Source organism: Ranitomeya imitator, chromosome 2, assembly GCF_032444005.1.
Source record: "Ranitomeya imitator isolate aRanImi1 chromosome 2, aRanImi1.pri, whole genome shotgun sequence".
Lineage (NCBI taxonomy): Eukaryota > Metazoa > Chordata > Amphibia > Anura > Dendrobatidae > Ranitomeya > Ranitomeya imitator.
The window spans coordinates 639,723,976-639,739,542 of record NC_091283.1 but is presented as its reverse complement, the minus strand read 5'-3'; the positions used below and the strand labels follow the sequence as shown (position 1 = coordinate 639,739,542).

The 15,567-nt window shown below is 41.0% G+C and overlaps 1 protein-coding gene across 2 annotated transcripts in view; it reads right to left on the bottom strand.

The window, feature by feature from the left end:
* Positions 1 to 1,350: 1,350 nt before the first annotated feature.
* Positions 1,351 to 15,567, bottom strand: part of LOC138665357 (zinc finger protein 773-like) — a 35,980-nt gene continuing 21,763 nt past the window's right edge. The window contains exons 2-5 of one of the 2 annotated variants that reach the window (XM_069752761.1): positions 7,926 to 8,019; positions 7,637 to 7,825; positions 4,622 to 4,745; positions 1,351 to 4,543 (exon numbers count right to left, since the gene is read on the bottom strand). In XM_069752761.1, the coding sequence (XP_069608862.1) occupies positions 2,595 to 4,543; positions 4,622 to 4,745; positions 7,637 to 7,825; positions 7,926 to 7,997 (2,334 nt within the window). In that variant the 5' untranslated portion in view covers positions 7,998 to 8,019 and the 3' untranslated portion in view covers positions 1,351 to 2,594. Of the gene's footprint in view, positions 4,544 to 4,621; positions 4,746 to 7,636; positions 7,845 to 7,925; positions 8,020 to 15,567 lie in introns of both variants that reach the window. The other variant, XM_069752762.1, reaches the window with a different exon arrangement.

Sequence of the window (15,567 nt, the reverse complement as noted above, 5' to 3'; positions counted from 1 at the left end):
CAATGCCAGAAAAAACGCATCCACATTAAGCAACGCAGGATCCCCTGGTGCCAATGCAAATGCCCAATTTTGAGGGTCACCCCGCAGGAAAGATATAATAATCTTAACCTGCTGAGCAGGGTCTCCAGAAGAGCGAGATTTCAAAGAAAGGAACAGCTTGCAATTGTTCCTAAAATTCAGAAAACTAGATCTATCTCCAGCAAAGAACTCTGGAATAGGAATTCTAGGTTCAGACATAGGAGCATGTACAACAAAATCTTGTATATTTTGAACCTTAGCAGCAAGATTATTCAAGCTGGAAGCTAAACTCTGGACGTCCATGATAAACAGCTAAGGTCAGAGCCATTCAAGGATTAAGAGGAGGAAAAAAAAAAAAAAAAATCAGCCAGGCTGCAATTAGGGCTAGGCAGCAACCTCAGAGGAGAAAAAAAAAAAAAAAAACTTCCTCAGACTACTTTTCCTCCTACTTCAGCCCAAACATTTTGGGCCGGCTATACTGTCATGATTTCAATGGCAGGGAATCACAAAAGGACAAGCACCAACGAGCTCTAGGGTGATGGAACCTGAGCTGACCGCGACCCTAAACCTGAACACACAAATAACAATAGCCGGGGAACGTGCCTACGTTGATCCTAGACGTCTCGCACCAGCCGAAGATCTCACTTCCCCTATTAGAAGAAACACAGACCTCTCTTGCCTCCAGAGAAATCCCCCACAGAAATAGCAGCCCCCCACATATAATGACGGTGAAATGAGAGGAAGGCACATACACAGTATGAAATCAGATTCAGCAAAATGAGGCCCGCTAAAACTAGATAGCAGAGGATACAAAAGTAAACTGCGCGGTCAGCAAAAAACCCTTCAAAAAACCATCCTGTAATTACTTGAACTCATGTTCCAACTCATGGAACATGAGGAGCAATTACAGCCCGCTAGAGCAACCAGCAGCAAAGAAACAATTATATGCAAGCTGGACAAGACAAAAATAAATCAAAACGTGGAACAAGAAAATCAAAAACTTAGCTTGTCCTGAAGATTACTGAAGCCAGAAGCTGAGGTAACAAAACACTCTGATAACCTTGATAGCCGGCGGGGAAATGACAAGAAAGCCCGGTTAAATAGGAAACTCCCAAATCCTAATAGAACAGGTGGACACCAGAGACAGCAGAACACAAATCACCCAGTACCATCAGTAACCACCAGAGGGAGCCCAAAAACAGAACTCACAACAGCCGGCCAAACCCATCGATCTCGGCCAATATTACCGTAGTCTAATATGTATGGGGGCCTTAACTCACTCTACCTATTTCATAACATAAGAATAAACTTCAGGGTTTCAGAACATGGGAACACAAATCAAATTTTTTTATTAATAAATAAATTAAAAATGGTCAGAACGATACAGACCTATAAAAGAGGTGACAAGTGATTTTTATTGCACAATGAAAGTCACCTAAATGAAAGGAACCTGAACAAAGAAATATAAATATGACACTGCACTAAATGGAAATATACATTAAATGATTCATGAATCATCTAATAACGCTCGGTGCTATCCTGCACAGATACCCTGAGGAAGGAAACTGTGTATTCCCCAGAAACGCATCAGTTAGCTTTTTGGTCTTTTTGACACTCCGTACCCTTGTGATGTCACACGCCATCTCCAGCACTGTCAGCCTTTTATCCAGGCATGCTACTGGCCAGAGCTTCCCTGGCTCTACACGTGTATCCTTCGATCCTCATCAGATGTCCCATTTGTCATGTTAGGTTCGTACTGACAAATCAGCTTCTCCTAAAGGCTGCATGGCATCACACCGGAACATTGCAAATACAGGGTAGGTCATTTACTTCATAGAAAAGACTGATTATCTACCTGTAATGTAGATTTTAGCACCTACTTGTTACCAGCTCAAAGGTTTATAATCAGATTTTTTGATTAATTGAAGCATGAACAGGTACACTATATACCTAATTACTACTAAGTATACAATGTTAGTTCGTATTACACTTTAATTGTAAGTACCTATGCGTTAGTGACAATAAGTGCTTAAAGCATATCCTCTAAAGAGCTTTTCTTTCCTGCCACTCAGCATCTCTATAAGCATACTAGCGCGACAAACAATTTTTATTTTTCACTAAATAATTAAAGTATCATAATACTCAAAATGTTAGAGACATTGCTATCAAAAGTGCCTAGATGCTGACATCTACTGTCTGAATTATCTACACTATAGACTAGTCTAGAAGTAAAAGAATCGTCTTGCTTTAAATGTGAAATCATTAGTTTATTCTAAATAGGTAGGGGGTTGATTGACTGGTCTATTGTACGTCCTGCTGAGACTCAAAAAGGCAATTTTTATGAATTATCATTTTTATCTATAGTGTCCATTCATTCAAATCTTTTATTCATTTCTAAGGCATATACACTTTCTACCTTCGGGTGCCATCACTTCTCGTTACTATATTTTCCTTAAATAATCTTTTGGAATATAATAAGAAATAACAAATAAATAAATAAATAAGATAAAAATAAATGAATTATTCGAACATCCACTTAATCTGTTTTTTCTTTACGTCATATTTTGAAAATAAGGCTACACATTTTCTTCAGTGCTATGTTGGGTGGCATGGTGAAAACGTTTATGGGCCGTTAGCTGTGAACTCTGGCAGAAGCGTTTCCCACATTCTGAACAGATGTATGGTTTCTCCCCAGTGTGGGTCCTCAGGTGTTTCACTAGACTATCATGAAGCGTGAATGACTTTCCACACTCTGAACAAGTAAACGGTTTCTCCCCGGTGTGTATTCTCTGATGCTGGACCAGGCCAATACGTTGGGTAAATCCTTTCCCACACTCTTGACATTTGTAAGGTCTGTCTCCAGAGTGAACCCTCTGATGTACCACAAGGCTGATCCGTTGTGTAAAGTTTCGTCCACACTCAAGACATGTGAATGGCTTTTCCCCAGTATGTAGTCGTTGGTGAGAAATCAGTGATGCATTCTGGCTGAAGCAACGTCCACATTCATGACATGCATATGGTTTTTCCCCAGTGTGCGTCCTTTCATGGACCATGAAACAAGATTGCTTCCGAAAACTTTTCCCACATACTGGGCATAAATATTTTTTATTTTCAGTATGAATTTTTTTGTGATACTCTGAATTGTATCTACTTTTAAACCGCTTCCCACATTCAGAGCAGGAAAATGGCCTCTCACAGGCAGGATTCTTCTGATGAGCCACAAAACGTTCATGATTTTCAAAACTTTGATCACAGGCTGGACAATGAAAAGGGTTCTCTTCAGAGTGGACTCTCTTGTGTATAAGAAAGTAACGTTTATTGGGAAAATGTTTGCCACAATCAAGGCATGCAAATTCCTTTTTCTCTGTCTGCCGTTTAGCAAACGATGAAACCTTTTTAACAGACTTATTCTTAACTTCTTGATCTTTCAGATTTTGTCTTATGAGCTTTAGGGTACTGTTTAGACAATTCTGACATTCAGAGCAGTTAAAGGACCATTCAGTAAGATGGTTCCCACAGATCCTGGCATGTGATACTTTGCAGACATTTTTTTCATGTTCTACACATTTTGATACATTATGCCTCTTTGCCTTAGCTGGAGACCAGTCTGGAGAAGTAATATGATTGGAAACATACTGTAGTTCTGAGAGTCCTGATTCTAATCCATCTATTGAGGCTGAGGACCCAACCACGTTGGGCAAGGAATCCATAAAGTCTTCTAGAAAGCTTTCAGCTCCTAAATTCAATTCATGCCTATTGAGATGGGTATACGTATGTTCTGTAAAGATATATCCATATTTGTTATATAGGTTTTCTTTACTAAATGAGACTAGTTGATTCCTGAATGAATAAATGGCAGGATCTCTGAGATCTCCGGAGTGACATGTGGCTGACAGATTTCTTCTTTCACATGTGAATGGTTCATTTATACTATGCGCAGATGGATACTGATGTGTACAAGCTGAGGGTGTATAATTTCTGATGGCTGTAGAATTTCCACTATCACATGAAAAAGACTCATCCTTGATAAGTATAGGTGAATCATCTGTGAGCATACACATTTTAGGAACTGTCAACTGCATCTTCTGTGAGGCTAGCTCTTCATTATTATCAGAACTATATTGTTGTGTATGATCTGATGATCTATGAACATTATTGACTGTGAAATTTTGTTGATCACATGATGTGGTTTCCTCCATTATATGGACAGAAAGATATTGTTGTGTACGATTTGTGTGTGTATAAATGATGGGGTCTGTGATACCTTTCTCTTGTTGAGAGTTTGATTTGTCTTTCATATTATTAGAATATAGTTGTTTATGACTTATGGGTGTAAGGCTGTTGAGATCTTCCATGTTTCCATTATCAGATGAAGCCTTTTCCTCCTTAATATGAGAATATGGAAAGTTCTGTGTATCTGTTGTTATATAAATGTCAGAACCTGTAAGGTTTTCACCGTCACACAAGAATGGTTCCTCCTTAATCTGATTTGGTGGATATTCATTTGTACTACCCTTAGGTAAACCTGAAAAAAAGTACAGTTATATATTTTAAAAACTTCAGTTTCTCCATTATACTTTGTGGTGATTAGTATAGCTCATACCTTTTGATGTAAAGGACTGGCTGTTTTCCAAGATGACACCATCGTGCAGATCCTTGTGTCCTTCTATGTACTCCCACTCCTCGATGGAGAAATAGACAGCGACATCCTGACATCTTATAGGAACCTGACACACAATGATACAGATGTATTATCCCTAAAGTCACACAAGAAGACAATAGGCCAAAGTAAAGTGCTGTCCTAAGTCTCTTCCCATTGCAGATATCAGGGGAAAAATTAACAGATATATTTGTCTGTTTCCACAGGCTTTAAGGGTCCAAAATTACATTATTTTTCACAAAGTACAGCAACTGCATACTTATTGTTAATATACAGGCCAACATAATGTTTGCGGTTTGCACTTTTGTGTCTTTTATCATCTTTATTTGTCACACTGTGCATCCAACTTCACATAGCTGAATGCGAGGTCCTATTTTTACACTGTTAAAACTACACTGCTTCTCCTCAGTGCTGCAGATGCCCACACTCCCTCTTCTGTGTACGTCTGACTAGCCCCACATTTCTGCGCTATCATCAAGCTAAACTAAGCATAGAAATCACATTATGCTTCTGGGCATTGTCTGCTCCTGTACAGTATCCTCCCGGGCCAATTTTATTTTCTGTCCTATACAACCACATAACTGCAGCATAGTTTTACATCATCAGCTGGTTTTAGCAGAGCTCAACTGTCCTGCAAACCCCCACAACGGTAGTGAGGAGCTGTGTTTGTTGCCTGCTGACAGATCAGTTTTGTGAAACTACAAATGCTGCTTTGTTAATGCACATAGCAGAAGGTAATGCTTTGTGATATGTTTCAATAGAGCAACATTTGCAGCATCACATTATTGGTATCTCAGCAGCAGACAAACATATTTCAATTAATCTCAGCCGATGTACACAGAGCTCCATAGTGCTGTATATTTATCTTTTTTAGCTCCCTCTAACGACCAGGGGTATTTCAGTTTTTGAATTACCGTTTTTTGCTTCCCTTCTTCCCAGAGCCATAACTTTTTTATTTTCAATATGGTCATGTGAGGGCTTGTTGAACAACACCATTGGTTTTAACATACTGTGTACTGGATAATGGGAGAAAAATTCTGAGTGCAGTGATATTGCAAAAAAAAAAAAAAGGTGAAATTCCACAGTTGTTTTAGATTTTTTACCACGTTCACCAAATACTAAAACTGACTTGTTATTATGATTCTCCAGGTCATTACGAGTTTGTAGATTCCAAACATGTCTAGGTTCTTTTTGTATTTAAATGGTGAAAAAAAAATCCAATATCTGTTAAAAAAAAAAATGGCGCCATTTTCCGAGACCTGCAGCGTCTCCATTGTTCGTGATCTGTGGCTGGGTGGGGGCTTCTTTTTTGCACGCCAAGCTGTCGTTTTTATTGATACCATTTTGGTGTAGATACAATCTTATGATCACCCGTTAATGCATTTTATTGCAATTCCTCAATTCCTCATAGTTTGCAAGCTTGCGAGCAGGGCCCTCATTCCTCTTGGTATCTATTTTGAACTGTGATTTCTGTTCTGCTGTAATGTCTATTATCTGTACAAGTCCCCTCTATAATTTGTAAAGCGCTGCGGAATATGTTGGCGCTATATAAATAAAATTATTATTATTATTATGTAGCGACGACGACCAAAAAAACTTAATTCGGACATTTTGAATTTTTCTCTTGTTACTCCGTTTAGCGATCAGGTTATTTTTTATTTTGTATTGATAGATCGGGTGATTCTGAACGCGGCGATACCAAATATGTGTATGTTTTATTTTTTTATTTTATTTTGAATGGGGCGAAAGGGGGGCGATTTGAACTTATACATAAATAAAAAAATTGTTTTTTTTACTTTTTGCATGCTTCAATAGTCTCCATGGGAGACTAGAAGTTGCTGTACTTTGATCGCCTTCTGCTACACACAGGCGATGACAGATCGCCTATTTGCAGCAAAAACGTACACTTGTTATGAGAGCCGACCACTGGGTGGCGCTCATAACAATCTGGCAATGACAACAATAGAGGTCTGCTGCCGACTTGTGGTTGTCATGCCGATCCATTGGTGACCTGCGATTATGTGATGGGGTCACCGATGAGCAGGATTAATGTCATGCTTCCTGTAAGCACAAGTTAAATGACGCTGTCAGAGATTGACAGCGGCATTTAACTAGTTAACAGCAGCAGGTGGATCGCGATTCCGTCTGTGGCTGTTGCAGGCACATGTCAGCTGCATTGATAAGCGATCATGTGCCCAGAAAGGTGTGGGCTCAGTGCCAGAGCTAGCACCAAACAGGGGGAGTCCGACATGAGCATACTATTACGCCACTTGTTGGAAAGGGGTTAAACAGGCCAATCTGCAATACATCTCTCCTTTCTGTCCGAGCTATATACAACCCCATCCTTCAGTATATCAATCTATTCGGCCCCTTAAAGCCTATCTCGCAGTATATCTCTCCTTACAGTCCACTACAAAAGTCCCATGATGCAGTATATCTTTATTTTCTGTAACCTCTAAATACAGCCCATCCTGCATTATATCTCTCCTTTCTGTCCCCTCTATATACAGGCCTTCTTAAAATATATTTGCCTCCCTCGTCCCTGTATACATTCCAGTAGAAGCTCTATTCTAGGCAGAGCCACAGCTATGATGGCAGGATGCCAGCTGAAAGACTGCACTGTGTAGGATTGACAAACACTGGAACTACAAAACGGTTCCAATGGCAGCTAAAGGGTAAATAGAGCCTGGAGGGGATTCGTTGGTGGATAATAAGTGCAGAATGGGGCAGACTTAAAAAAGGGTTATATTGGCACGTATTATGTACATTATTACAAGAACACATTTTGATTTTTTTGAATACTCATTTAAGGCTTAGCTTCCTCTGCTTATTGAAGTGCATATGCTTGGCTCTGAAGAGCCAGGAAAAATAGCTGTCATTTAAAAGACTACTACAGAATGAATATGGGTATCTTTAGTATTACTATATAATTATCCCAGTATTCCCAGCAGCGCTCACCTCACCAGTCAGCAGTTCAATAATCTTGTTGGTGAGGTCCAGGATCTTCTGCTCCTTTTTTCTATTACGTATGAGAAAGTGAGGAGGTGGCTCCATGATGGGACTCTTCGTCCTGCTCCATCCTCTTGATACACGCGGACAGTTGTTGGGAGTCACACACTCACCAGATGTCTTCACTATTGTGCAGTCCTGTGGATAGGAAACAGCACTGATAAATCTATGACTAGAAACATTTCCAGGATGGCATCTCTCCAATCTTAAGAGAGGAATAATTCCTAAAATCCCTCACCTCTCCGATCAGAATACAGATGATATCCAGGGTGAGGTCCAGTATTTTTTCTGTTATTAGACTCTCCTCCATGGTGTGTTGGATTACAGGAAGACTAGAAACCAAGCCAGGAATAGAATTATCTGTATGTGAGCAGGGTACATACAGCTGCAATCAAAATTATTCACCCCTTATTGCAAGCCAGGTTTATTACCAAAATCTTCTACTGTTTGCAAAAAAAACTAACAAGAACCAGTAAGTAGCTGAACACAACAACTATAATGAGGTTTCTCCAAATTCAGCACAAAATGACACTTTTGATGACTACTGTAGTCTCAGAATTATTCATTCCTTTCACAAGAAGGGTTTTTAGTACTTAGTAATGATAGAGTGCACTACTAAGTACTGAAGACCCTTGTCATGAAGGGGCCAATTCTGCTGCTCAGCTACATACTAGTATCAGTCCTACCTGAGGAATCTTAGATTATTCCTGATGGGAAATGGCCTCAATACCCCATCGTTTTGCAAATGGCAGAACCCTTGTACATTTTGCTGATAAACCTAATTAGCAATGGGGGTTGAATACTTCAGTAGAAGCCCAAATCCTGTACTTGTGGATCGTCACACATTTCAAGTTATTATGAATGCATACTACTTAGTGACAAACAGTAGCATGTGCCTTAAAGTATCAAACATAGTGTCTAGGTGTCCGACTTTACATGCTTACCATAGTCACAGTGTATGACCATATATCACACACCATTTATGCTCAATGGTGGGGATTCCTAACCTCTTACAATTGTTAACCACTAAGTTATTGCAATGTTAAAGTTAAAAACAGGTGATCACTGTTCCACAGGATAGGAGATAACTTGTTGATCGTTGGGGTCAGACCGCTGGTATCTGCACTGATCGGAAGAACAAGGAATTTTGATTTCTGGTAGAATGGAGTAGATCTACACATACCTGATCTACGCTCCATTCCTTCTTTATAGGGCTGCCAAGTGCAACACTTGTCTTTTTCCGGGAGCCCCAGGCAGGACACAGCAGTCTGAACCCCACAGAACAGTAAGTTATTACCTATGAGGCAGACGGGTGATAACTTGCCTCACTTTAAATCATTTGTAGGGACTCGCTAGCTTTTAGGCAGCTGGTGGTGTTAATACAGGCACGTATTTCCTTGGTCAGTTTATTGAAGTGCAAGAACTTGCAGCAGAACCTAAAACAAACAGCCCTTTTCCGGCGTAAACACCCCCCAAAATAAAGAATTCATATTTGTGGGCTCATTCGCAGACATACAGTTTTGAGAAAAAGTGTTTGCCCCTTCCTGATTTCCTATTTTTTTGTATGCTTGTCACACTTAAATGTTTCAGATCACCAAACAAATTTAAATATTAGAGAAAGATGACACAAGTAAACACAAAATGCAACTTTTAAATGAAGTTCTTTTATGGGAAAAAGAAATCCAAACCTACAGGGCCCCGTGTGAAAAAGTGACTGCCACCCCCCCCCCAAAAAAAAAAAAAAACAACCCATAAATTAACTGTGCTTTAACCATTATTTGGGAAGATGAGTTCAAATTCCCTAGCCACACCTAGGCCTCATTACTGTCACGCCTGTTCTAGATCAAGAAATCATTTAAATCGGACCTGCCTGAGAAAGTGAAGTAGACCAAAAGATCCTCAAAAGCTACATATCATGTCGGGCTCTAAAGAAATTCTGGTACAAATGAGAAAAAGTAATTGAGATCTATCAATCTGGAAAAGGTTATAAAGCCATTTAAAAAGTTTGGGACTCCTGCGAACCTGTTATGCACGTGGCTGTGGAACCACTGTACCATGATCTGAGAGCCTGGAGGGGCATAACTAAGCAGGCACCTGACTCTTTCCTAGACCCCCTGATGGTGGGGTTAGACTTGGCTCCAGGTGCTACTCCAGGCCAGACCCACGGAGCTGTGGCAGCTGACCCCTATGGAGGACAGGGAAGCAGGACTGGTCAGTAACTGGTTAACAGGCTGGTACGGAACAAGCAAAAAATGAACACATGACAGCCACAATACAGGATCATAGATGCAGATTCTCAAGTGTAAATTCAGACAAGGTAGAAAGCGGCACAGGAACCGGGCAGATGGGTCAGGATCGGGACTAGGCACAAGCAGGGTGAACTCGGGTATGGGAATTGCAAGGTGGCCTGGGACAGGAAAGGAGAGTGGATCAGATGAGAAGCATGGGGACCTTACAACCCACGCTTTATATACCAGACGTATTTCAACTATTGGCTCACAGTGTGTGTGCTGGACCTTTAAGAGTCAGGGAGCGAGCGCCCTAAACCTACTCCCAGGAGACCTGTGTGACACATGCAGGTCCTGAGAGCAGACAGACGCTGATGGAGCGTGGACAGTGTCCTAACAGAACCACAGTGAGAGTCATTATCAACAAATGGCAAAAACATTGAACAGTGGTGAACCTTTCCAGGAGTGGCCGGCCGACCAAAATTACCCTAACAGCAAAATAACAACTCATCCAAGAGGTCACAAAAGACACCATAACATCCAAAAAACTGCAGGCCTCACTTGCCTCACTTAAGTTCTTGACTTCACCAAAGAAAGAAACTGGGCAAAAATGGCCTGAATGGCAGAGTTCCAAGACGAAAAACCACTGCTGAGCCATAAGAACCTAAAGGCTTCTCTCAGTTTTTCTCTAAGAAAACATCTTGATGATCCCCAAGACTTTTGGGAGAATATTTTGTGGACTGATGAGACAAAAGTTGAATTTTTTGGAAGGTGGTGTATGTATAATTACATCTGGCAATGAAGTAACACAGCATTTCAGAAAAGGAACTTCATACCAACAGTAAAAAATAGTGGTGGTAGTGTGATGGTCTGGGACTGTTTTATTGGTTTAGGACCTGGAACACTTGCTGTGGTAAATGGAACCATGAATTCTGCTGTTTAACAAAAAATCCTGAAGGAGAATGTTCAGCCATCTGCTCATGACCTCAAGCTGAAGCGCACTTGGGTTATGCAGCAGGACAATGATCAAAAACACACCAGCAAGTCCACCTGTGAATGGTTAAAAAAAATGAAGACTTTGGAGTGCCCTAGTCAAAATTTTCACCTTAAATCGATGGATAATATGCTGTGGCATGACCTAAAAAAGGCAGTTCATGCTCGGAAACCCTCCAATGAATTACAACAATTCTGCAAAGATGAGTGCAACAAAATTGCTCCAGAGCGTTGTAAAAGACTAATTCCCAGTTATCGCAAATGCTTGATTGTAGTTGTTGCTGCTAAGGGAGGCACAACCAGATTAGGTTTAGGGGGCAACCACTAAATCACACAGAGACCTGTAGGTTTAGATTTTTTTCTCTTAATAATAAAGATCCTTCATTTAAAAATTAAAATCTAATATTTACATTTGTTTGGTGATCTGAACCATTTCAGTGTGACAAACCTGCTAAAGAACAGGAAATCAGGAAAGTGGCAAACATTTTTTCACACAGCTGAAAATGTCCAGCTGTCTCTTAACCCCTTCATGACCCAGCCTATTTTGACCTTAAAGACCTTGCCGTTTTTTGCAATTCTGACCAGTGTCCCTTTATGAGGTAATAACTCAGGAACGCTTCAACGGATCCTAGCGGTTCTGAGATTGTTTTTTCGTGACATATTGGGCTTCATGTTAGTGGTAAATTTAGGTCAATAAATTCTGCGTTTATTTGTGATAAAAACGGAAATTTGGCGAAAATTTTGAAAATTTTGCAATTTTCACATTTTGAATTTTTATTCTGTTAAACCAGAGAGATATGTGACACAAAATAGTTAATAAATAACATTTCCCACATGTTTACTTTACATCAGCACAATTTTGGAAACAAAATTTTTTTTTGTTAGGAAGTTATAAGGGTTAAAATTTGACCAGCGATTTGTCATTTTTACAACGAAATTTACAAAACCATTTTTTTTAGGGACCACCTCACATTTGAAGTCAGTTTGAGGGGTCTATATGGCTGAAAATACCCAAAAGTGACACCATTCTAAAAACTGCACCCCTCAAGGTACTCAAAACCACATTCAAGAAGTTTATTAACCCTTCAGGTGCTTCACAGCAGCAGAAGCAACATGGAAGGAAAAAATGAACATTTAACTTTTTAGTCACAAAAATTATCTTTTAGCAACAATTTTTTTATTTTCCCAATGGTAAAAGGAGAAACTGAACCACGAAAGTTGTTGTCCAATTTGTCCTGAGTACGCTGATACCTCATATGTGGGGGTAAACCACTGTTTGGGCGCACGGCAGGGCTTGGAAGGGAAGGAGCGCCATTTGACTTTTTGAATCAAAAATTGGCTCCACTCTTTAGCGGACACCATGTCACGTTTGGAAAGCCCCCGTGTGCCTAAAAATTGGAGCTCCCCCACAAGTGACCCCATTTTGGAAACTAGACATCCCAAGGAACTTATCTAGATGCATAGTGAGCACTTTGAACCCCCAGGTGCTTCACAAATTGATCCGTAAAAATGAAAAAGTACTTTTTTTTCACAAAAAAATTCTTTTAGCCTCAATTTTTTCATTTTCACATGGGCAACAGGATAAAATGGATCCTAAAATGTGTTGGGCAATTTCTCCTGAGTACACCAATACCTCACATGTGGGGGTAAACCACTGTTTGGGTACATGGTAAGGCTCGGAAGGGAAGGAGCGCCATTTGACTTTTTGAATGAAAAATTATTTCCATCGTTAGCGGACACCATGTCGCGTTTGGATAGCTCCTGTGTGCCTAAACATTGGCGCTCCCCCACAAGTGACCCCATTTTGGAAACTAGACCCCCCAAGGAACTTATTTAGATGTCTAGTGAGCACTTTAAACCCTCAGGTGCTTCACAAATTGATCTGTAAAAATGAAAAAGTACTTTTTTTTCACAAAAAAATTATTTTCGCCTCAATTTTTTCATTTTCACATGGGCAGTAGGATAAAATGGATCATAAAATTTGTTGGGCAATTTCTCCCGAGTACGCCGATACCTCATATGTGGGGGTAAACCACTGTTTGGGCACTCGGCAGGGCTCGGAAGGGAAGGCGCGCCATTTGACTTTTTGAATGGAAAATTAGCTCCAATTGTTAGCGGACACCATGTCGCGTTTGGAGAGCCCCTGTGTGCCTAAACATTGGAGCTCCCCCACAAGTGACCCCATTTTGGAAACTAGACCCCCCAAGGAACTTATCTAGATGCATATTGAGCACTTTAAACCCCCAGGTGCTTCACAGAAGTTTATAACGCAGAGCCATGAAAATAAAAAATAATTTTTCTTTCCTCAAAAATGATTTTTTAGCCTGGAATTTCCTATTTTGCCAAGGATAATAGGAGAAATTGGACCCCAAATATTGTTGTCCAGTTTGTCCTGAGTATGCTGATACCCCATATGTGGGGGTAAACCACTGTTTGGGCGCACGGCAGGGCTCGGAAGGGATGGCACGCCATTTGGCTTTTTAAATGGAAAATTAGCTCCAATCATTAGCGGACACCATGTCACGTTTGGAGAGCCCCTGTGTGCCTAAACATTGGAGATCCCCCAGAAATGACACCATTTTGGAAACTAGACCCCCAAAGGAACTAATCTAGATGTGTGGTGAGGACTTTGAACCCCCAAGTGCTTCACAGAAGTTTATAACGCAGAGCCATGAAAATAAAAAAAAAAATTATTTTCTCAAAAATGATCTTTTAGCCTGCAATTTTTTATTTTCCCAAGGGTAACAGGAGAAATTTGACCCCAAAAGTTGTTGTCCAGTTTCTCCTGAGTACGCTGATACCCCATATGTGGGGGTAAATCACTGTTTGGGCACATGCCGGGGCTCGGAAGTGAAGTAGTGACGTTTTGAAATGCAGACTTTGATGGAATGCTCTGTGGGCGTCACGTTGCGTTTGCAGAGCCCCTGATGTGGCTTAACAGTAGAAACCCCCCACAAGTGACCCCATTTTGGAAACTAGACCCCCAAAGGAACTTATCTAGATGTGTGGTGAGCACTTTGAACCCCCAAGTGCTTCATAGAAGTTTATAATGCAGAGCCGTGAAAATAATAAATACGTTTTCTTTCCTCAAAAATAATTATTTAGCCCAGAATTTTTTATTTTCCCAAGGGTTACAGAAGAAATTGGACCCCAAAAGTTGTTGTCCAGTTTCTCCTGAGTACGCTGATACCCCATATGAGGGGGTAAACCACTGTTTGGGCACATGCCGAGGCTCGGAAGTGAAGTAGTGACGTTTTGAAATGCAGACTTTGATGGAATGCTCTGTGGGCGTCACGTTGCGTTTGCAGAGCCCCTGATGTGGCTTAACAGTAGAAACCCCCCACAAGTGACCCCATTTTGGAAACTAGACCCCGAAAGGAACTTATCTAGATGTGTGGTGAGCACTTTGAACCCCCAAGCGCTTCATAGAAGTTTATAATGCAGAGCCGTGAAAATAATAAATACGTTTTCTTTCCTCAAAAATAATTATTTAGCCCAGAATTTTTTATTTTCCCAAGGGTTACAGGAGAAATTGGACCCCAAAAGTTGTTGTCCAGTTTCTCCTGAATACGCTGATACCCCATGAGTGGGGGTAAACCACTGTTTGGGCACACGTCGGGGCTCAGAAGGGAAGTAGTGACTTTTGAAATGCAGACTTTGATGGAATGGTCTACGGGTGTCACGTTGCGTTTGCAGAGCCCCTGGTGTGCCTAAACAGTAGAAACCCCCCACAAGTGACCCCATTTTAGAAACTAGACCCCCCAAGGAACTTATCTAGATATGTGGTGAGCACTTTGAACCCCCAAGTGCTTCACAGACGTTTACAACGCAGAGCCGTGAAAATAAAAAATCATTTTTCTTTCCTCAAAAATTATGTTTTAGCAAGCATTTTTTTAGATTCACAAGGGTAACAGGAGAAATTGGACCCCAGTAATTGTTGCGCAGTTTGTCGTGAGTATGCTGGTACCCCATATGTGGGGGTAAACCACTGTCTGGGCACACGTCGGGGCTCGGAAGTGAGGGAGCACCATTTGACTTTTTGAATACGAGATTGGCTGGAATCAATGGTGGCGCCATGTTGCGTTTGGAGACCCCTGATGTGCCTAAACAGTGGTAACCCCTCAATTCTACCTCCAACACTAACCCCAACACACCCCTAACCCTAATCCCAACTGTAGCCATAACCCCAACACACCCCTAACCCTAACCACAACCCTAATTCCAACCCTAACCCTAAGGCTATGTGCCCACGTTGCGGATTCGTGTGAGATATTTCCGCACCATTTTTGAAAAATCCGCGGGTAAAAGGCACTGCGTTTTACCTGCGGATTTTCCGCGGATTTCCAGTGTTTTTTGTGCGGATTTCACCTGCGGATTCCTATTGAGGAACAGGTGTAAAACGCTGCGGAATCCGCACAAAGAATTGACATGCTGCGGAAAATACAACGCAGCGTTTCCGCGCGGTATTTTCCGCACCATGGGCACAGCGGATTTGGTTTTTCATATGTTTACATGGTACTGTAAACCTGATGGAACACTGCTGCGAATCCGCAGCCAAATCCGCACCGTGTGCACATAGCCTAATTCTAAAGGTATGTGCACACGCTGCGGAAAACGCTGCGGATCCGCAGCAGTTTCCCATGAGTTTACAGTTCAATG